General features: G+C 41.5%; 1 protein-coding gene across 1 annotated transcript in view; it reads right to left on the bottom strand.

The window, feature by feature from the left end:
• Positions 1–4756, bottom strand: part of ITM2B (integral membrane protein 2B) — a 32052-nt gene extending 27296 nt beyond the window's left edge. Inside the window, exon 1 of the mRNA XM_080661752.1 lies at positions 4357–4756. Coding sequence (XP_080517878.1) covers positions 4357–4473 — 117 coding nt within the window. The 5' untranslated portion in view covers positions 4474–4756. The remainder of the gene's footprint in view (positions 1–4356) is intronic.
• Between the last annotated feature and the right edge of the window lie 18813 nt (positions 4757–23569).

Genomic DNA, 23569 nt, shown 5'->3' with positions numbered 1-23569 from the left:
ATTTATCTCCCAGTACTAAACATTCACTTCAGATATCAATACCCTCATGGAGAACCAAAATGTAATGCCTGCAAAGCTTTTACAGACTGATGTTTACAAACACTAGGTAATGATCTGCACTTGTCAAGGAGAACCAAGCTCCCAATCCCCTCTGTGAAGATCAACATTTCAGTAATGTCATCACATATTTTGTTCCTTCTTTCCTCTGCCCCCGCACAACCACCAAAAAAAAAACCCAAAAAAACAAACAAACAGAAAAACAAAGACCACCACCAAAAAAAACTAAATTACCAAACCCTCTAGCCCAGTTTCCTGCAAACAGGAAATGCCAGTGTCAAGAATAAGGGCCCAAATAGCCATTTATGATGGGTAACTCAGACCTTAGTGGGTTTATTCTTTCACTTTTTCTCAAGCTTCCATCCTGCCCCATCTTCCCTCCCACACAAGCACTTTACTTTTAAAAACATCCCCCTTTTGCCCTAGCCAGTTTGGCTCAGTGAATAGAGCATCGGCCTCTGGACCAAAGGTCCTGGGTTCAATTCTGGTCAAGGGCACGTACCCAGATTGCAGGCTCCTCCCCAGCCTGGGATCTGGTCGGGCTCGTGCAGAAGGCAACCAATTGATGTGTTTCTCTCACATCGATATTTCTCTTTCCCTCTCTCTTCCAGCTCTCTCTAAAAAAACAATGGAAAAATATCCTCTGTTGAGGATTAAAAAAAAAAAAATCTCCCTTTTAAGAACGTCTACAACTCCAATGTACGAGAAGAGGCAATACGATTTATCTGTATTAATGCTGTATGGAATATCTTTGAAGCAAACGTTAGCCTTTTCCAGGTTCGACACTGGGAAAGGTGTTTCATAATTAGCATTACAACAAAATGAGTTGTTGACAACTATTGTTCTACAGCGGGAGTGGGGCGGTCCGGGCCCACGGGATGTATAAGGCCTGTGAAATCATTTGGTCTGGCCTTGCCAAGGCATTAGGGGTGAGCTAATTAATGTTTGACCAAATATAGCAGGCTAGTTCTTAAGTTGATAATTTTGTATGGCCCGTGAATGATATTATAAATATCCAAATGGCCCTTGGCAGAAAAAATGTCCCCTGCCCGTTCTACAGTAACATAACCCAAAATGAATATTTGATTTATTACATAATACTTCTATTATCTTCTTTCTCTTTGACCTATTGCAAATTAATATGAGGAAGGAACATAACATGCAAAATACAGGAAGGATTTTTTACAATGAAAACAATTTAATTCCTGCCAAATCCTATATAATAAAAACGTAATATGCAAATCGACTGAACAGCTGAACAGCAGAACGACCATCCGGAAGACCATTGGACGACCATCCTATGACACCCACTGGCGCCAGGCCAGCCAAGGTGGGTGCGATGCAAGGGAAGCCTGGGTCCGGGGTTCCGGGGGAAAGCCAATGCTGACAGTTGGGGGAAGGAAGGCCTACTCTTGCAGGAATTTCATGCATCGGGCCTCTAGTATAATTATATAGTCCTAGCATCTTCATAGAATTTTAAAACTGGAAGAGTCCTTACAAACCATTTAGTCCTACCCTGTTATCTTACTAAAATCTTAAACCCAAGTCCAAACAGTTAAGTAATGACAAAACTGAGACATCTGACTCATTACATCAAGTATTTTCTTTGACATTTGCACATCTACAACAAACGAATTTGCAAAGTTCAAAGTTACAGACACAAACATACTTTCTGCCTGTAACATAAAACATGCATTTAATTTCAAATTCACCTGTTATACAAAACATAGGTAGTACTTGTTGCTGCTTCTACTCATCTAAGAGTTTTGTGCTAATTGGGACAGGTAGAGGAAGGTGAAAATAGTTAAGGGGAAATGTAGGAAAAGAATAAAAAAATAGCAAAGCTGGTTGAGATTAAAAAAAATCAACAGACATGGCTATTGGAATTAACAGTTACTGAAAAGACAAGATTGGAAAATGGGGCAATAAAACTGCTTCCAGTGGGTTGTCACCCTAAAGTGAGAAAAGAGCTAAAAAAAAAAACAGCAAAAGATAAGAGCAGTGTAAAAGTACTAGAATGCGTATTACATAAGCCAGCCGACTGGAGTGATAGAATTCTTGAAGCATAAGGTAGTAGAATCTGTATTTTCAAATCAGAATCCCGGATGATATGAGAGCAAGTGCCCCTTAAGAGTACATTTTGAGAACCACTGTTTTTTAGGATATTGTGTTCTAGGAGGGTTAAAGGTATTACCAATTCTTGTTCAGGAATTCTGGTCCATAACTAGCTTTACTTGATCCTCTCAACCAACCAGGAAAGGGAAGACCCCAGAAGGGTGATTCTGTGTAGAATCCAGGCAGTCAAACTGGGTGGCTACTGTATAGTCACCCCAAGGAGCCAGAGAACATTATGTAATCACTGCCCAAGCTCTAAGATGAAGAGACAATTCTTTCACAAATGTCTGTTATAAAATAAGCTTTTCATTTATTATTAAGTGACTAGCTGATTATAAGGATTCTACTTTTCATGTAGAGAATATTTTGTCACTAGCTGAAGAAGTCTTTGAGCTTATAGCTAGAAAAAGAATTCGTCATTTTGTATCTGTCCATTCATCCATAACTGCTATGTGGTCACAAAGGAAGACTCTAGCCCTCACAGCTTAGGTCCAATATTTTTCTTTGGATATGGGGATCTGAGGAAGTAGAAATGGAAACAAAGCACAGAGCTATGAATGGTTACTTGTTTATAGCTGCTATAACCAAAAAATGTGAATATGGTGAAATAGTGAGAAATTCTGAGCATCTAAACACAGGGTCAACATTTCAGAAATGGCAGTAAATGTCAAAAGTTGGGTTTAAAGCTGCCCAGCAAATTAATTCTGATTTCTGTGCAGTTTCAAATCTTCTTCACTTCAGAGGAACAGAGCAAAGCTGTCTGAAGTGACATCATCTGATGCTCCCCTCCCCCTTTTTTAATGGAAGGAGTCATACTTGTTTATACGATTTAAAAAGACATATAATAGAATTAAAATCTATCTATATATATGTATTTGAGACTGCTGTGACTGGGCACTTGACTATCAATCTATTTCAGGTACACTGAATGTTACATAAATACAGAGCTAAGATAATAATTTGCTACTGGAATTATGGTCTGTGCATTCCAAACATTTTCTTGTAAGACCAAGCCTGTTTGCAATGGATTCAGAAAAACAATACCAATATCCAAACTTAATCCTTAGGGAATAAGTTCACTGTTCCTATTTCAAGTCAAGGCAGACATTTAAAATCAACCCTGACCTTTGTGTTTTTAACTAGAACATTTCCAAAAATAAGTACAGGCTAACATTTCTACATCCAGATTAACATTAAATTCTCAAACATTTTTATAGTATGTTAGTGGCCTATTTTTCAGTAACAATATTCAGTAGACTATATAAAAAATAACGCTTATTGCGCATACCTGCACTCAAATTGAGGTTTTTTTTTAAAGTTAAAACTGAGTTTACCCCAGTGATAGTAAGTCTTGGAAAATGCTAACGAAAATTAGCACAATTATGATTTCACTCCTGATTTTACTTAGAACTAAAAGAGGGGTTTTGTAAAATAAAGGAACATTTTATATGGGTTGCAAGTAGGGCAAGTTTGCTACATTTAGTTTCACTTAGCCTAAAGGGTCCTATAAAAGCCAACTGTCGGTTTTACACTAACATCTACATAGTAATTACTGATCTTTAGCTGCAATGTTTTAGTTATAAAATCAACAGCCAGAACCTACCCTGAGCACTTTCACTTGGCTTTCCTCCCTCACCCGCCCCCCTCGCTCCCTCTCCAGACCCCATCCTGAAGTTCACCTGCCAATACCGAAGGGCCGTGGGGAAAGGAGGTAAAGAAGAAAATGCTTTTAAAATTCCGAGGCTTATAGTAGATGGACTTAGTCCAGGTGCTGTTCAGCCTCGAAGCAAAAGTGGGAAGCAACAGAGCTTCAGGCTGGTTATGATGTCAGCCATTTTAGGCACATCATTTATACTGGGAGGAAGTGCCAAACTCTGTAGTTGTTTTTGTGGCTTTGCTGGTGGCCGCTGGCCTCCCGGTCGAAGGAACCCAGTCCCGGCCCCCCGACTGCACCGACGACCGTGAGCTCGGCACAGTTATTCCATCCTTCCCTCTCCGGCCTCCCAAGCCCCCAACCCCGCGTCAGGCACGGCTTCCTGCACACGCACTTTCTTACAAAGAAGCTGCGGCCAGACAAGAAAGGGGCGCAGCTCGAGAAAAAGGGGGAGCCCGGCTCCCTCGGCCCCGCGCCCGTGCCCCGCGCAGCACACCGGCCCAGCCCGGCCCGGCCCTCCGCCCTCGGACCTTGCAGTCCACCGCGACGGCGTCGGGGGGGATGATGAGCGCCTCCTCGCTGCTCTTGGGTTCGTCCTTCTTGGCCTCCTTCTGGGCCAGAGCCGAGTTGAACGTCACCTTCACCATGGCGGGGCTGGGGTGCCCACGGAGGGCGGCGGGCTTGAGGCGCGGCTTACGGAGCTGAGCGGCACGGACGGCTCCGCACCGGCCAGGCAGCTACTGCGGCACCGCTCCCGCAGCCCCGCAGCTCCCGGGCGAGGGCGGAGCCGGCTCGCGCAGCCCCGGGGTGGGGGCGGGGCCTGGGCGGGGCGGGGGCGGGGCTGGTTGAGAAGCGGGCGGAGCCGAGGGGCCGACCCCGCGCGGAGCCAGGCCCTGCCGGCGCCCGCAGGCCCCACGCGTGATCAGCAACGAAGGGAGGGGCGCTCCTGGGTGCGGACCTGGATTTTCTAGTTCTAAATCCGCTTCCAACAGGTTTACTAGAGTCAGTGCTACAGTTCTGTAGGAAAATCAGGTGCACTTTCCTGGGTTCTCGTACAAGTTATTAACCTCTGGCAGCACCAGGCCGACCCTTCCCTGCCTGCTGCCCCCACTGCGAGTCTAAAGGCCATGAAATGTTGGGGCGTGCATTTTCTCACTTTATTGTGGAACCAACTTAGTGGGGCGCAGGAATGTTTAATGGGCTCTATCTTTGGGATCTGAATTCTTTATCTTCCCCAGACCTCACCCAAGGGCGTTACCTGACTCAGACTTGCCTTGTCTTCTCCCTTCCCTGGGAAAGTTAATGCCTGCCCTGCCTAGTCCCAGAGCAATTCAGAGGAAGCCTTTTGGCAGATTTGTATTTCATACTTCTCACATTCCGAAAACAAAATGTTCCACTCTTAAGCAGACTTGGACTAACCCCACATGCATACTGGCCTGATTTGTGATTCAAGGCAAGGTACTCGATGATGATGTAGTAGTAGTTTTCTGGGGGAGGAGGAGAAGGGGAGATTTTAAAGATAAAACAAAATTATATTTTGAAGAAATTTTACTTAGAACTAATTCGAGAGAGGATACTGGCCAGCACTGTTATTGGATTAATGACCGTGTCAACAGATGGCCCTTCTCCCACCCACTCTGTTCTGTTCATCCAGAGATGTGGGTGTGCTCTAAAATGTTTCAGCTGTGTCAGCTCTGCCCTGGGTCAACCACGAAAAAAGTAGGTCCTGCTCAAGGAGGGCTCGGGTTTCTTAAACTCCATAGAATCAGATCATCAATCCCCGAGAAACAGCCCACGATCTCAGAATCTTTCTGATCATATATGTCCAAGAGTCCTGGATTGAGCTAGAAACCCAGTCCAGACCTTGTGTCTGCTTAGGCATTCTGAATTTCCAGTGAGAATGATTTCAGTGTTCAATGGAGTATAGGAAGAGTTGGGTTTTAGTTCTCGTGAATTCTGACCCTAACTAGCCATATGACTTACAGCAACTTATTTAAACACTTGTCCAGAAATCAACTCTGTGGGGTTGATTGTGAACTGGCGTGGTTTCATAGATTTCCTGAGACACTACAATTGAAGACCGAGGAATGCTGGAAGCAAGATCTGGAAGATTATAAATGAGTATACATATAGCCTTCCTGATTCTCTTTTTGTTGTGATGGAATGGTGCAAAAAAAAAAAATAGGCATTTTGCACTAGGTAGAATTAGGGAAGAAAACAAAATTCTGAACAACACTATCAAACAAATTAGAAAACTGAGGCAAAGGAGGAACAAAGGAGTTTGACAGAAAAGGAAATCACAACCTCCCATTCTCACTTCCCCCCCATTCCCAGTTTCTATTCTAAAAGATTCAGGAATAAAGGAGCATTCATTGTTTTGTCTATCAACAGTTTGAAATTTTGTGTACTAGTAACAGTTTACAGTCGGCAAACAGTCTGGGAATAATCTCCTGGTTTTGTTTCTTCATTTTATTTGGTGTGTCTACAAAACTGTAGTGTACAACAGCAGAGATAATAAAGAAACTGGCTCAAGACCAAACATAGCAAATCCAGTCCCGTGATTTATAAAATGTTGCTCGTTGACCCTGGAAACTAAGGAGTGGGGGAAGGAGAGTCCATGACTCAACAAAAGAAAGTTAAAAACATAGTCATTAACTATTGAATGTAAGAGAGTTTTAGAAGTTCTTTGTTTTCCTTTTTTTCACATTGATTTTGAGAGAGTAAGAAGACTATTTTTAAAGTGATCGTAGCTTTACATTTCATCTTGCTTTTCATGTTTATTTTTCTACCTAACCTGAGGGGAGGACAAAATAGAGCCAGCCAAGTAAATTCAAGAATATTAGATCATTCAGATTTGTGTGATATGCTTGCACAGGGATTTCTTTTTTCAGGTTCTATCTCCATACCTCCTTCAGTTTTAGCAGGTTGATTGGAAAAACATTTTTGCAAATATGAGGCGCTTAGTGAAACAACATCACTGATTATGCCCTTTGAAATGTGCTTCTCTTTTAACACAAAGCATTACTGTTGGAGGGTATCTTGTGGCTTTGTCTCAGCATTTTATTTAAAAACTAGAAGCCCACTGCACGAAATTCATGCATGGGGGTGGGGTGTCCCTTAGCCCGGCCTGTGCCCTCTTGCAATCCGGGACCCCTCAGGTAAGGTCCCTAGGCCTGGCCAGCGATCAGGGCCTATCAGGGCTTTCCTATCCCCGGCTGCTGGCAGCTGGCCCGGCCCCCGCCACTGCCACTGCTGGCCATCTCTGCAGCACTGTCCCTCCCCTGCCCTCCCCTGACACCAGTTGCCTCCCTCTGCGGGCCACAGGCATGGGGTGTGATTGCTTGGCTGGCCTGGGCCTCCCTCTGTGGGGCAATCGATTGCAGGGCCCCCAGATCGATCACCCTGCAGAAGGAGGTCCCACCCACCCGCCACAGCGCTGCCAGCCAGGTGGCCTGGGCCTCCCTCTGCAGCTGCTGGCTGGGTGGCCTGGGCTCCGAGATTGATGACTCCACAGAAGGAGGCCCTGCCCACCCGCTGCAGTGCCATTGGCCGGGTGGCCTGGGCCTCCCTCTTTGGGGTGATCATGGACACCCCCCCACCACAATCCATTGCCCCGCCAGCTGGTGACCTGGGACTCCCTCTTTGGGGCGATCGATCACGGATCCCCCCATCGATTGCCCCACAGAAGGTGGCCTGGGCCTCCCTCTGTAGGGCAATTGTGGGGCGATGGCGGGGCCCCCCCGACCAATTGCATTGCACCCGCCTTGGCTGGCCTGGCACCAGTGCGTGTCATAGCATGGTGGTCTGGAAGGTCATCTGGACGGTCGTTCTGCTGTTCAGTTGTTCGGTCGATTTGCATATTATGCTTTTATGATTATAGAAGTGTTTCTTCTAGGCAAAAGGTGAAGGCTTCTATTTATCTCTCTTCAGATTTAAGCACCCACTGTTTTCCTTTCTTTATAACTTTAGATATCCTTTATTGTTTCTAAATTTCTTAGCTCCCATGTTTATATTTCTTATTGCCTCCCTACCCTCAATACCCTATATGTTTTTCCATTATTTTCTGTATAGCATGTTATTATTTCCATGATGAGCTGGCTAGATGAGGTTTTTGTTGTTGTTTTCCCTCTCAGAACCTCGGGCTGTAATATACCAACCCTTTGGGAATTGTCCTAATAATAAATGCAGTTCTCCTTTGATTTGATTGATTGTGGCATTTGAGATTTTTATTTTGTTTTGATTGTGAAAAGATGGGATATGCTCCACACTAGGTGCTTTAGTCATCTAGTTGCCATCTATTGGTTTTCCTCCTCCAAGCATTGCTTTCTAAGCCCCATGCTTAGAATGGGTCTCTTTGCATTTAAAAGAGAGAAAGAAAAAAAGAGATAAAAATGAGAAAAAATAATAAAAGAAAAATAGAAATGGCAGAAAGGCACAAAGATAGCCCAGGGAAAGGAATTCACTCAGAAGACTTGAAACCTGGTCTTGCTTAAACCTCATTATGTCTCATATTTTATTAGTAATACTCAATAAATGAACGAACTGTTTATAGGATGACAGGAAAGTCTAAAATGACCTGGAGTAGCCTTTAAGGTTTCATAGAGGAGAAAGTATTTTAGTTGGAAGAGTGGAAAGGGTTTGGATAAAGTGAAAGGAAGAGGAAGAAGGACCTGAGGAAGGGAGAAACAGTAGAAGAAGACCAAGACCACAAGAAAGCACTTAGCAAGAAGAGCAGCATTTGGAGGAGGGTATATGTAGAATAATTGTAGAGAATGACAGCTGGAATGATAAGATGGAGCTGTGAATCTCCATGACTGTTAGAATGACTAGTGTGGAATTTTTCCTGAGAAGGTTGCTAAAAGTTTCTGTAAATAATCTATTTTTTGAAGGTAGCTCTATAAAGATTAATCTGGATTTCCAGGTTAATGAGAAAGAAGGAATCACCAAAGACAGAAATTTCAAGATCATTGAAACACTTCTCTCTCTCTTTGTTTTTTCATTATGAGGATAAATGAGATGTTTCTAATGCTCTTTTATATATGTTAGAATAAAGGATACCATATAAACTAACATTAATAACTAGAGGCCCAGTGCACAGAATTCGTGCACGGGTAGGGTCCTTAGCAGCTGCCGGCTGCCACCCAGGGTGCCTCCCTTCCCCCAGCCGCCTGCCACCACGGCCACCACCGTCGTCACCCCCTGGTCAAACTTCCAGTAGAACTCCCAGTCAAACTCCTGGTCGAGGGGACAATTTGCATATTAGGCTTTTACTATATAGGATAATAATGTATAATTGAGTGAGTATGTGTGTTTATAAGTCAGATAAGGTAAAACATATGCACAGAGGCTGGCCTAATATCATAAAAAATCTGCCCTACTCCAGTTAAATCTTACCAAGGGTCATACCAGGCTTAGCACTTCCAAGCAAATAGCACAGAGGTATTGTTGTCATAACCATTATTTTGGCAACATAGATTGTGGAAGGAGGCACTCATATTTTTCTGTCATGACTGCATATATGCCCCACTACAGTTTGCATATGTGAGGCTGTACGTGTATGTGTATACTTTAAACTTTTCAAGGACCTTTATCGCCAAGCCAACCTATATCCCCAGTGTGTTCTCTCTCCACTCTATTCTGGCCATCCTTAAATATAGGAATTTACCCTGCTTATATCTTTATCAAAAATCATTATTCTAATTAATACAGAGAAAGTAGGTAGTTTGCTATTTAGAATCCAATTTTATTACAATAAAAAAGGAATATGAAGTTAGTATAAAGAAAATTCTTTTAGTGAGTTTTTTAGAAGTTTGATTAAATTTCCAGACAGTTCCATCTTTTGTGCACGTTTCTAAAATGAGATAAGACTGGTACATAGAGTAGGATACATATAGAGACCCTGAAGGCAGACTCCATTTAACACTGATTTTTAAAAATGTATTAATTACCCTAGATCTAATTAAAATCTCCATGTAATCCTTAAATATTTTTTTCCTTCCTTATTTTTTAACCTTTTCCCTACAGCTGAGGTTAAAACAATACTAACTTAATTTGAATTCTGGTGAATTATTTAACATTCTGGCACTTTAATGAAATAAAGAAAAGAATATCACTTAACCCTAACTCTGAAAATATTGTTTAAAGTGTAGATGCATTCATTAGTGGAATACATGGCAATATACTTAGTATGTTATCTCCTGGAAATATTTTCATAAATTTAATTGTTAAAAGCCTTTAAAAATTCATTTGTCTAGAACCTTTATGAGAATGACTAAGATAGTCTAACCATGGTTTGATCTATCATATCTCTAAATAGTTTTGTACATTATATCTTGTATTTCATATATACTCATTAATTACATCTAAGGCATATATGCTTTTTGAACCTAAGTCAAAATAAAGAAGAAGAGGTGCTGGGCAGAAAATAAAATAAAAATAAACTTGGCTGTCTTGGGACACTCAAATTTCTGAAAACCATAAATGTGAAGTGTCAGACTTAATAGCCAGAGGACTTTGCCTTGTGTTCAAACAATGTTCTAGCTATTAGAATCAAAGTCCTGGAAAAAGACTTCAAGAAGTCTTCTGGTATTTCTTTTCTGCCTAGTCTAAGATCAGATTGTAATTAAGTGTAATGGGAAGGTCATGGTTATTTAGACAGACTGAATTTTTAAAGCCTCAATAAAATTGCTTTTCTTACGATCATTAAAAGAATTACTCAAAAATCAAAGAAAAACTTGAACTATTTTGGTTGCCTGCAGAACTGTGGTCAATGGAACTGTGATCAAAGGTCATTAAAGTGAGCTTTCCAACTTGGGACCCCAACAAACATTGCATGTGGCAATAGTTACTAAGTAAGAAAAACATTCATAAAGCAGCATAATTAATGAATAGAAACAGTAAGGGCTTTATTCCACACTTAGTCTTCATGGCTTCTAGTTGGTAGCTCAACCCAAACCTAGCCATAGCTACTGAGGAGGAAGCTATTTCCTATTAACTCAGAGATAATTCCTAGATCAACATGACAGTCTATGCCTAGCTAAAACTCTCCGCTACACCCCCAGCCTTTAGTGGACACAAAGCCCTGGGAAAGGCCCCACAATGAGTTATTGACAAATACACCCTTAAAACCAAGTGGCACAGTTAACCTGTGTTGCCCAGATCAGACTTCTTGCTACTGCACTTCTAGGGCAAGCAGAGGGAGGGCTTGTACTTGGGAGTTATGTTTCTCAAACTTGTTGAAAATTGCAAGATCTTTGGGCTAGTTTCTTCTGTTGGGTTCTGGCCCATACTATTTAAAAAAAAAATTAAGGTTTGTTTTAATTTCACTTAAAGTTTGTTTGGCCATTAGTAAGGTGATAGCTAGCTGTAAAGCAAATTGAGTGGTTATAACCAAAGGTATGCTAAAAATATAAGAAATGAATTGTGCTATGTGACCCATGCCAAGACCAAAAGAGGTCTTAAAAGGAGTGTGTTTAAGAGTTTCCCTGTTATAGATTGCTCCCTACAAAGCAATCAGATATAAAAGGAGTTATTTTATTCCCTAATCCATACTGGGCAAATATGCCTGGGTCCAAGGCCAGTTTAACCAACATGCAAAAGAATATGGGAAATGTGAATAAGCCCACCAAAGCAAGAGAAATCTACTTGGATTTTGCTAACCAATGGTCCTTGGCACCAATTCAATGCCAACAGGAATCCCCAATTTTGGGTGTGGTGAAGAAGGTAACTTTCTTCAGTGCAAACAGCTCATTTGTGATATGGCACATCTTTGAATGCAGCAAGGCTGTGGAACACCTTTGTTAGTGTTACTAGTGGCCTGGTGCACAAATTCATGCACAATGAAAGGAAATTAATTAGAAGAAATATTTTAATATCGTTATTCACACTTTCTCTATAATCGAAGTGTCAGAGATGAAAGAAAATTAGTAAAATGTATATTAAAATAATATATAAATTGATTAATAAATAATAACAACAACAAAGACATGACTTAAAAACAACAAAAACATGAAATAAAAACAACATTGATAAAAACAATGACTGATAAATTGATTAAACTTATTCTAACACTGAGGCCAGTGTCAGACGGGGACAAATTAATTCTTGGAATCAGAACAACCTCTCTTCCACAGTTCCTGTTAATACTTCAGCTTCGATTATGTTAGGTCGCAATCTTTTGATAATAAATCTAGTACCATTACAAAGACCCCATTTACTACTAAGATTTCTCAGTAGCATGATGATTGCATCTATTTTCAAGTCTAATTTATGAGACAGCATTCCCGAAGGAGTAATACTTTTATGAAATTCAATGGGAAAATTTTCCTTTTCGGCATCATACATTGAATCTAGTATTATTGTCGATTACACTGTTGTCTCTGAGTCTTAATGCAATATCCGTTCCCCAGACTTTTTCTCCATGTGGGAAAAGAATAGGACACATCATTGCATCAAATGTGAGAAACAGTATACTGATTTGTTTCATTTTAGTGGCATTCAGGTTATTGGGATCTGGTTTACAATAAACTTTTAAAAGGAGGTCTTCCATCTTCGTTTCTGAATATGACGGCAAATTGGGTTACACGGGGATAATTATATCTACCTGATCACTATTACGATCATATTTAATCACCATCGCTACTTCCATGTGACACCACTGCTTTCTTTCAGCTTCAGAATGTCAACAAAAACAACCAAATTCATGATCGACAATGACAGATCGAAACACACGCATGCAATTGGTTCCAGTGAGAGCTTTATATGTATCAAACATGCTTGAGTCAACTTAGCCTTTTATAGATATAGAACAAGCTTGCTTAATTAGACCTGCTTTCTGATGTAGCTAAATTTTTTCCAGCCCAGTGAAGCACCCCAACTTCTCTTTCAGGTAATTGTCAGCAACACAGCAGTAAATATCAACATGAAGCAGATTATTATTGTAGATCATGCAGGGAGAACAAAGGGTAAAATATTTAACTGCAGCAGTGTTTGACTATATTCTGCTCAGTGAGAAAACCTGAAGTCATTTTCAAGGTCCACCATTTCTTACTTCTTTTCATTTGGGTCCAGTTCCTAAACTTTCTAAATCTCCGTTTTCCGGCTATTGAAAAGAAAATTGTATTCTACCAAGTCTCCTATCTACCTACTCCTGGACTTCTGTGAGGATCAAATGAGATGAGGCATGGGAAAATGCTTCACAGACATTTGGCTGCAGTGTAAAGTGTTTCCACATGAGGCTAGTGATCACTAGGGAAAAGAAGCCAGGTGTTGCTACTTGACATCATTACCTGGAAGGTCGGACACTTAGCATATTAGCCTTTTATATAGATAGATAGCTCAATTAGGAAGCGGCAGGAATGTGAAGAAGCACAGCTGTGAAGAGGCCCAGGGCACGGTGGCCCTGGCTAGACAGCTCAGCTCTGCTCTGCCTGCTCTGGTCAGTCTTGGGTAGAAAGAGAAAGTGTGCTCACTGAATCAGAGGGGAGCTGATAAGAAAGTTTCTGCTTTTGGTCCCTGATTGGTCCATCCTTGTACAAATGAGGGCTCCAAATCCTCGAAGTTTGATTTGTCAAAGGCACTGTCCTGATTGGTCAGAATGGAGCCATTATAATTCATTTATGAAGCTACTGAAGGAGATATAGCTGTGCAGTTCTGATTGGAGGGTAAGTCTCAGTCCTATTGGTTGATATAGGATTTCAGGAACTGCATTATAAGGGCTGGCTCTGATTGCAGAAATATAGTGCAGGAAGGCAGCTCTGTGCAGGCTTCTCCCTGAAGTGCAGTTTGTGTGAGAGGCCCATGTGTAGAAATGGCTGCACGACCCTGTTTTTATTTTTTAATTATTTTTAAAAATTAAATTAAAAATTTTCCATCAATATTTGTCCCCTCTTCCACCTTCACCTATCCCCCAGGACCCCGAAATCACCACACCATTGTCCATGTCCATGAGTTCTCTCTCTCTTCTTTTCCTTTTTTGCTGAATCCCTCCAGAACCCCATTCCCACTCCCTCCAGAACCCCATTCTCACTCCCAGAGCTGTCTGCTTGCTCTCTATGAGTCTGTCTCTTTGCTTGGTAGTTCCATTTGTTTATTTGCTAGACAGTGTTTTTAAAATTTGAACCAAGTTAGCAACCAGGAACTCTTCTTAGTAGATATCTTCCTTCTCAGGGTCCACAATTTTTACTTTGAGTTTGGTATAATCAACTTCCTTCTGCTTTGAATCATTGCGTAACAGAGAGAACTTATGCCCAAGAGAAAAATCATTTGTACTTTGAGTAGGAAAGCATCTAAACAGATTGTTTCAGCATAATCTTTCATCTAGTTTTTCTCTGACTTCTTTTAAGGAAGTGGGGAGGGGAGGAGATTATTAAAACTCCAGAGAACCAAGATCCAACTATTTATGTAAAAACTCTTTTGTATTTTTGTGATTTCCCTTAAAGGATATTTCAGACAGATAAAATAAGATCAGAGCCAGGATATACCCTCTGAAGGCAAGAGAAAAGCAGACATGTTAAATATACTAAGCTTGGAAGTTTGTCAGGATATTCTTGGGGCTGGTGGATCATGCTGCATTCAAGGCCTTTAAAATCCATCTTGAGAAAGTACCTGACCCAAGCCAGAAACAGCATGTTTAACTGACATTTTCTTTAAGAGACCACACAGAGAGAAAAAATATAGAGATAAAAGATATATCAAGGAAGTGGTCTGCCTCTGGTTTCACCAGTGAAGACAGCAAAGGAATAAAACTTAGTAGCTTCTTCCCTTTTCTACGTGCTCAGCTCAAGGCCATTCTTTAGGCAGAGAAGGAATGAAGGAACAAAAACAATAAGATAGCCCCCGTAAGAACAAAATAACTCAGTTGAAGACATTTTCAGGATGTTTTTCCTATGGAGGGCCCAAGGAAAGCCAACATTTCAGAAGGCCTGGTATCCATGATCAAAGGGTATCTTCAAACAGCTGAGGAGAGAGGCAAGAGTGGCACAATTCAAGTCATGACATAGTGAAGAAGACAAGATAGAGGAGAAGCATTGCTGAGCTGAAGTTAGCCCCATGCCAAAATGCACATAACAGACAAGGTTTTGCTCCTAAGGTCATGATGGCTGCTCTCATTTAGGAAACTTTTCTGCCTAAGACAAACTGAAGTATGTTACTTATAGCAGGCATCCTCTGGGAAGAACCTGAGGAAGGTCAGAAACACACAAAAGGAGAGGAAGTCAAAAGAGTGTTTTTGGTCTCACACATCCTGTGCTCTTTTCAGCTGCTATTTTGAAAGATAAACATTACATTTGTGGTTGAGTTTTTTCCTAGGTTAAAGAAAAACAAAACAATATGGTCCTGAAGAGAACTTCGAGGGAGTTAATGACCTTGGAAATGAAGGCTGCTTTCCTGGTTTTAAAAACAAAAGGAAACAAAGAAAGAAACCTATAAAAAATAAAAGTATGAAAAACAGTGAAGGCCTGGCATCTGCCTCTAGTGCCCACAGGGTCCTAGCTGGTTTGAAAGTAACCTAAACACAATGATACTCTTGTCAAGTGGAAATCTGTGTGAGCAGAGATTAATTAACCAATTAATACAGATAATGACATGCCTTACCTGTATAATTCCATTTTAGGTTTCATTCAGTTAGCATTTCATAGCTTCAACTCGAGTTTTAGTGAAACTAGGGTATTTACATATTCTTCTCAACTAAATAATTAAAGCCAATTTTATTTAGGAAGCTAGCAGAATTTACTTGTGGGTTTGAAGGCATCCCACTTTATCATTGGGTCACTTTCATACAGTCCTTTGGTTTCATCTTTTAGATACTCAAGATGGCTCTTATTACTACATCCAGGAATCCTGTTATCATCACACAGGACACCACTAAAGGCTATACTCTCTGGACAGATCAGAGAATGTGAGAGGTGGGCAGGTCCTTAGAAATCAACCTATATGGAATTGGTGGGGGCAGTGGGTAGAAATGCCTGCTGTTTACATATTATTGTAGACTAGAGGCCCAGTGCATGAAATTTGTGCACCAGGCGGGGGGGGGGGGGGTCCCCTCAGCTCAGCCTGCACCCTCTCCAATCCAGGACCCCTCGGGGGATGTCCAACTGCCGGTTTAGGCCTGATCCCTGGCAGTCGGACATCCCTCTCACAATCCTGGACTGCTGACTCCTAATCGCTCACCTGCCTGCCTGCCTGGTCGCCCCTAACTGAGCCCCCCTCCCCCCCCCCCCCCGCCAGCCTGATCACCCGTCACTGCCTCTGTGTGCCAGCCTGATCGCCCCTAAATGCCCCCCCCTGCTGGCCTGGTCGCCCCTAACTGCCCCCACCTCATCCGGCCTGGTCAGCCCCAACTGCCCCCCCCCCCCGCTGGCTTAGTCGCCCCTCACTGCCCCCCCTGCCAGCCTAATCACCCCCAACTGCCCCCACCCCACTGCTGGCCTGGTCGCCCCACACAGCTTCCTTATTCAGTCGTTTGGTCATCCCTCACTAACCCCCCTGCCGGCCTGGTCATAGGCAGCCATCTTGTGAGGATGTGAGAGTTAATTTGCATATATCCTTTTTATTATATAGGATAACAACATATGCATTGAAAGGTGTTGCAGAGTGGTGTCCTTTACATAGTCTACAATGTGATTGGCATTATATTTGTTTCCTATAGCTGCTCTAACAAATTATCATAAACCTGAAGGCTTAAAACAGGAATTTATTCTCTCACACATATGGATGCCAAAGTCCTAAACCAATATCATTGGGCTGATTCAAGGTGTTGGCAGGGTCACACTCCCTCCAAAGGCTGTAGGGGAGAATCCATTCATTGCTTCTTCCTGCTTCTGGTGGCTTGCTGACATTTCTTGGCTTGTGACCTCATCACTCAAATCTCCAAAGCCAGCATCTTCAATTCTTTTTATAGTCCTTTTTCTCCTTGTCCTCATCCTCCCTCTCTCTGTGAGGGAAATTTCCCTCTGTCTGTCTCTGTAAGGATACTTGTGATGGCATTTAGGGCCTACAAGGTTTGGGATGCCTTCAAACCCACATGACAATTTCCTGAACTTAAAACATATCTGTGACCCTCAAATTTCCAGTAAATTAGAATAGGTATAAAAAATGTAATCACACCCTGGACAGTTAGCTAAGTGGTTAGAGCTTTGGCCCTTAGACCGAAAGGTCACAAGTTCAATTCCTGGTCAAGGGCATGTACCTGTACCTCAGTTGCAGGTTCCATCCCTGGCCCTAGCCCAGCCGTGGGCAAACTATGGCTCGCGGGCCAGATCCGGCCCATTCGGCTGTTCTATCCGGCCCGTTCGGCTGTTCTATCCGGCCCGCGGAGCCGAAAGAGCAGAGGGTTCTCTTGCTCTCCCCTCCGCTCCTTTACTTTGAATTTATATTAGTTCACACAAACACTCCATCCATGCTTTTATTCCGGCCCTCCAGTCCAGTTTAAGAACCCATTGTGGCCCTCGAGTCAAAAAGTTTGCCCACCCCTGCCCTAGCCCCATTGGGGCATGTGCGGAGGCAACCAATCCATGTGTCTCTTTCACATGGATGTTTCTCTCTCTGTCTGACCCCCTCATCCCTCCCTTCCACTCTCTAAAAATCAATGGAAAAAATGTCCTCAGGTGAGGATTTAAAAAAAAATTAAAATAAACATATATATACTTTATATATAAAATCAATAGCTATTTTTTGTACTTTTCTAGGTTAACAGTTGTTATTGCCATCATTGTCATAAAAAGGAGAAATAAGAAGGCTATTAAGAGATGGTCTGACTTTTAACATGTTTTTCCAAAAACAAAACAAAAATAAATAAGAGAAATGGTACAAATGCAAAACAAGATCACTACATAATGGTAAAAACTGTTTTAAAACATAAATTATTAATAACGTTAACTATCCCCCCCAAAATTCTGAAAACAAAAGCTAATATAGAAATACAAAAAGAAATAGGAAATAAGTTTGTAATTAAAGACTTTATAATTCCACTATTAAAATGGAAGATGAATTAAACAATTAATTATATAACTGAACAATGAAATAAATAGAATTAATAGACATGGAGCAAAATGAATAGATTTTCTCCTTGAGAAGTAGGATGAGATTCAACCATGCATAATAAACACAAAAGACCATAATTCTGAAACATGTCATTTTTTCTACAATACAATAAAAGTCGAATTGAAACATAATTGACCACCTGAAAGCACAGAACACCGGGCAGAGAAGAAATAAGAATTATTGATGTAATAGGGTACAGGGGTTGGCCAAAGTAGGTTTACAGTTGTGACTATGTGAAACACAGAATTTATTATTTATTCATTTACTAGTAGCCCTGCGCACGAATCCGTGCACCAGTAGGTCGCTGCCACCCTCCTGTAGCTCTCTGCCTGCTGCCCTGCCCTCCTGTGTCTCCCCCATTCCCCTTCCTCCTCCCCCTTTCCCCCCTCATAGCTTTCTGCCCTTCCCCCTCCTGTAGCTCTTTGCAGCCCACTTGTACCTTGCTGGCCAACCCTCAACCTGATCCATAAACTGGTCATACAGCTAATTAGCATATTCCTCTCTTATATAGGACTAGAGGCCTGGTGCATGAAATTTGTGCACTCGAGGGGGGGGTCCCTCAGCCCGGCCTGTGCCCTCTTGCAGTCTGGGACCCCTCAGGGAATGCCCACCTGCCAGCTTAAGCCTGATCCCTGAGAAGCCGGGCTCTCTGCTCCTTAACGCTGCCTTGGAGGCAGGAGAGGCTCCCGCCACCACTGCTGCACTCGCCAGCTGTGAGCCCAGCTTCTGGCTGAGCATCACTCCCCTTGTGGTAGCGCACTGACTGCCAGGGGGCAGCTCTTGCATTGAGCATCTGCTCCCTGGTGGTCAGTGTGCGTCATAGTGACCGGTCATTCTGGTCGTTGGGCTTTTATATATATAGACTAGAGGCTTGATGCATGAAGATTCACGCAAGAATGGGCCTTCCTTCCCCTGACTGCCAGCACCGCCTTCGTGGCTCTGGCCTGGAGCCACCTTTCCACCTTCCCACGCTGCTCAGAGGCCCGGAGAGGCTGGGGTGGTGCAAAATGCCTGCATCTTCACCATGGTGATGACGCAAGCATCCCGCCCCACCCCTGGCCGCTCAGCACCTGCGTATGCAAATTAACCCATCATCTTTGTTGGGTTAATTTGCAAACTCACACCTGATTGGTTGGAGGGCGTTGCGAAGGTACGGTCAATTTGCATCTTACTCTTTTATTAGGTAGATTATTGTATTATTTATTATTAGTAGTAACCAACTTTTTCCAACCCCTGTATATTATCAGAAACAAGCTGTATACCCTTGAAAGGGTCCAGTGAACATCGTATTGTGGTTGATAGTCCAACAATTGTTCCACTCCAATCACATTAGAAGAAATTTGGTTTTGAATTGGGTACATACCCAATTCCTATCAATGAACATTAGTCTGTGAAGAAAAACTTCCTTGCTTCTATGAGAGAAACAAAAGAGGAGATGGCCTTCTTCGTGCAGACTTGTCATATATGGCTGTGAGGCTTGGGATTACTTAGTCGCTTTGTAACCATTAGAAAATCTAAATGCTAAATAGACCTGGGGGTCTTTGATGTTATTATTGAAATGATAAGCTAATCACTGCAGATCCTGCCTTACCAAGACTTCTTGTTAAGTTAGTTAAGCTATTTCCTCTTAAAGCAGTTTTTATTGAGTTTTCTGCTATTGTACAGGAACGGATCCTGGCTGGTACCACCTACAAAAATTTAAAAAAAAATGTATATGTCTTAATGCAATGTTTTTTTTTTTTTTTTTAAAGAAATCAACAGCATAAAGAACATATGTAGAAATATGTATCTGTTAAGAATGGCTAACACTTATACAGGCTTTACCATGAGTTGGGCACTGGGCTGAGAACTTTATATACATTAACTCATGTAATCCTCACAATGTTTCCAATAAGGTACTTGCCATTATCATTCCCATTTAACAGATGACAAGTTATCTGCTGATAATTTGCTCATGATTGGCAGAGTCAGGATTTGACCCCAGGTAGTCTAATTCCAGAGTGCTATTATATGTTATGGTATATTGCCTTTCACTTCTCTATATTTCTCTCCGATTAAAAAATAGTGACTAGTTACTGTTTCAAATAAAGAACTAAACAAATACATGTCAACATTTCAAATTGCAGCTGGTAAGTAGTTAAATGAGATATGTACACTGTATCACTTATCTATTACTGGGTAACAAACCTGCCCAAAATTTTGTGGTTTAAAACAAAAAATATGTATTTCTTTTGTTTGGAAATCTTTAATTTGGGCAGAGCTCAGCAAAGGTGCCCTATCTCTGTACACCCCCATCCAAAATAGCAGGGGTGGCTAGTTTGGGCACTAGTTAGTCAAGATGACTCATGCATATGGCTAACAAGTTGGTGCTGGCTTTGTGCTGATCTCAGCCAGGACTGTGGGTTGAGGTCCTAAAGTTCTACTCCACATGGACCTCGTCACAGTTGCTTGCACTTTTTCTCTCTCACTCTCTTTCTTTCTTTTTAATTATAACTTTCTGTTTTCTTTTCATTTTAGTGATTGCAGCTTGGGCTTTTTCACAGCCAGGTGCCTCAGTTCTATGAGCAAATGTGTCTTTTTGATACACTTCTTTTGGCCCAAACAGAAACTTGCCTTTTATTCATTTTACAACCTAGCCTCGAAGGTCCCACAGTATCACTTCCCCTAGAGTCACATGGCCCCCCCCCCCCCAAATCAAGGGGAAGAGCACTGTAAAGGAAGGAGTATCAAATAAGAAGGTATGCGATGGTTTGGTTGTTACAGACAGATTAGGAAAATACAAGTGCGGTAAACACGTTTATACATCCAAGAATACAAACAAGAAGTCATTACATGGGAAATGCAGTCACAGATATTTTTGAAATGCTAATTTAAAACTTCCAAAAGAATTTAAAAATTTGAATCCAGTGTTTGGCAAGGCTGAAGGTACACTGTAAATTGGTTTAAGATTGTGTATAAAGCTATTTGACAGTATTCATATTCTTTGATATAATACAAAATATTCTTAATTTTTAATACTAACAGGATGTCAGTAAACATGATTACAGCCTATTTAATAATTATATGGAAAGCATGGGCAGTAAAAATAGCAACTTTGTGGACTTGAAACACATATCTTCCCCCAGACACACACACTGAATAAACAGCACAAAATTAGTAAGCATAAAATATTAGAAGTGTACAATATGTCTACATATACAGTGACAGATTATAAGTGATATAAAGCAGTAGAAATATAATTTAATGGCATTAGTGTTATTTTTTCAATAAACTTGCTTAAATGAATAGTATTAGTAATTTAAATATACTATATAAATTAAATATATCATAAATGCCAACAATTATAAATACAGTGCTGTACATTAAAGAAAGAACTCACAAAAATAGATCCTGCTACTTTATCATATATAGGCTAATATATACAATTTATTTAAAATGTTGAATATTAGTTAAGAATAACTTGCTTGCTTTTTATTATTAGAAGAAGTATTGGGTTATAAATTGGAGGATCTTTGGGACAACTTTAAATAATAGTCTATGAAAGTTAATTCCCACCCTACTTCTCTTTTTCTGAATGTTAGAACTATCTCTCTAATAAATTGACTTGAGATGGAGAACTGTGAAGGCCTCCCTACCCAGCTGCCTCACTTCCTTGAAATTGCAAGTTATAAAAACAAAGAGGAATTCATTCTATTGCTTGAAAGTAGTGCTATCAGTAGATCTGAATTTTTGAAAAATTCCAAAAATATCAAAAACACATATCATCAGATTAATAGAGCAAACCTCAGTTTAAAACCTGGTGTAGCTTGCAATCAACATGCCACACTGCTGGGGGATGAAGGCCGTGGCTGGGGGGCAGGGGCAGGCTGGGAGAGGACAATGGGGGGAAAAGGAAACATATGTAATACTTTCAACAATCTATACTAATAATAGAGGAATATGCAAATTGTCTGGGATGCTGTCACAGTAACAGTAACGACCGAACAGCAGGTTGCATGGGGCTAAAAGGCCCGCAGGGGGTTAGTAAGGGATGACCAAACTACTGAACAGCAGGCTGCATGGGGCGACCAGGCTGGCAGGGGGGGCAATTGGGGGTGACCAGGCTGGCAGGGGGGAAGTTGGGGGCAACCAGGCCAGCAGGGGGGGCAGTTAGGGGTGACCAGGCTGGCGGGGGTGGGCAGTTGGGGGCGACCAGGCCGCCAGGGGTGGCAGTTAGGGTCGCTCAGGGAGGCAGGCAGGTGAGCAACTAGGAGCCAGCGGTCCCAGATATCCCCTGAGGGGTCCCGGATTGGAGAGGGTGCAGGCTGGGCTGAGGGGACCCCCCCAGCCCATCCATGAATTTTGTGAACCGGGCCTCTAGTAAAGAATTAAAAAGAAATAAATAAGTAAAAAACAAACAAACAAACAAACAAACACATGCCACACTGCTGAGGATGTTGATGGTGGGGAAGGCTGTGCATGGGGTGAAGCGGGGTATATGGGAACGCTGTACTTCCTGCTCAATTTTGTGTGGACCTGAAACTACTCTAATAAATAAAGTCTATTAATTAACAACAACAACAACAAAACTCCAAGTATCAGACTTTAGAGGTAGGCGTGGTTCAGGGAATGTTGAATGTTCTAAGCTCAGAGGCATTGGATGAAGGAGTAGGAGAGTTCTTTGGGCAGCTGCTTTCTAAGCAGAAGGCAATAAGAGCACTGACCTCCAGGACATTCAGTACAGAAAGGCAGGGATATTCTTCAGAGCACACATTTTCTGCTGGGTGTAGATGATTTTGCTCCCATTGGGGAAAAATTTGATTTTTGGGTGGAGAGTGGGGAAAAGAGAAGCAAAACAAACAAACAAACAAAACAAAACCCTTTGATATTGCAATACTTGTGGCCTTCCAAAGGGCCACAGTAAATATCAGATATGTAGCATCTTTGTAGTATTAAAATTTCATTTAAGCAGAGAATTGAGGGAGGGTCTAAAAAGGCTTCCGAGGAGGACAATAATGACAGAAATTTTGAGAAACATTGCTGCAGAAAACAGTGAATTGCTGGAAGACTGGGAGGGGGTGGGCTCCTCTCAGCACCTCTTCCCTGGCTTATCCACAACGACCAGAGACAAGCTCTTAGGAACAGAACCAGCTCCGATGACAGAGATGCTCAAATACAAAGATAAGCAGCAAGCCGAGAAGGAAAATTAACACCATGAAATACAGACACCAAACTCAGTATATAAAAGCATGAATGCCCAAGGAAACAGTTAATCAAGCAAATAAGATTTTAAATTAATTATAATCAATAACCTCAGCGATATGACAGGATATGACATAACAGCAGGCAGTTTTTAATTCAAGAATCTTTTGTTAATTTATTAATCATAAAAACAAAAATATGATCACTGAAATGAAAGTTCTTAGTAGATAAATCAAATAAAACAACAAATAAATAACAATATAAATTTGTGAACTGTAAGGAATGATCCAAAGAATTCAGCCATAATAGAGTGTACCAGATAGAGGCAGAACATACTGCACAAAAAGGAGTAAAGTAATAAATTAATGCATTTTAATTGTAGTAACACATTTTTGAACAAAAAAACAAACTTGTACCTATACATACATGTGGCAGGTACTTTTCTAAAATGAGCCTGCATCTCGGATGCATTGTTTACCAAGAAAGAAATTTTTCTTTCTATTATAGTGCTACTAGTGGCCC

This window comes from Plecotus auritus, assembly GCF_963455305.1.
Source record: "Plecotus auritus genome assembly, chromosome: 3".
Taxonomy (NCBI): domain Eukaryota; kingdom Metazoa; phylum Chordata; class Mammalia; order Chiroptera; family Vespertilionidae; genus Plecotus; species Plecotus auritus.
This window is presented reverse-complemented; position numbering and strand designations above follow the sequence as displayed.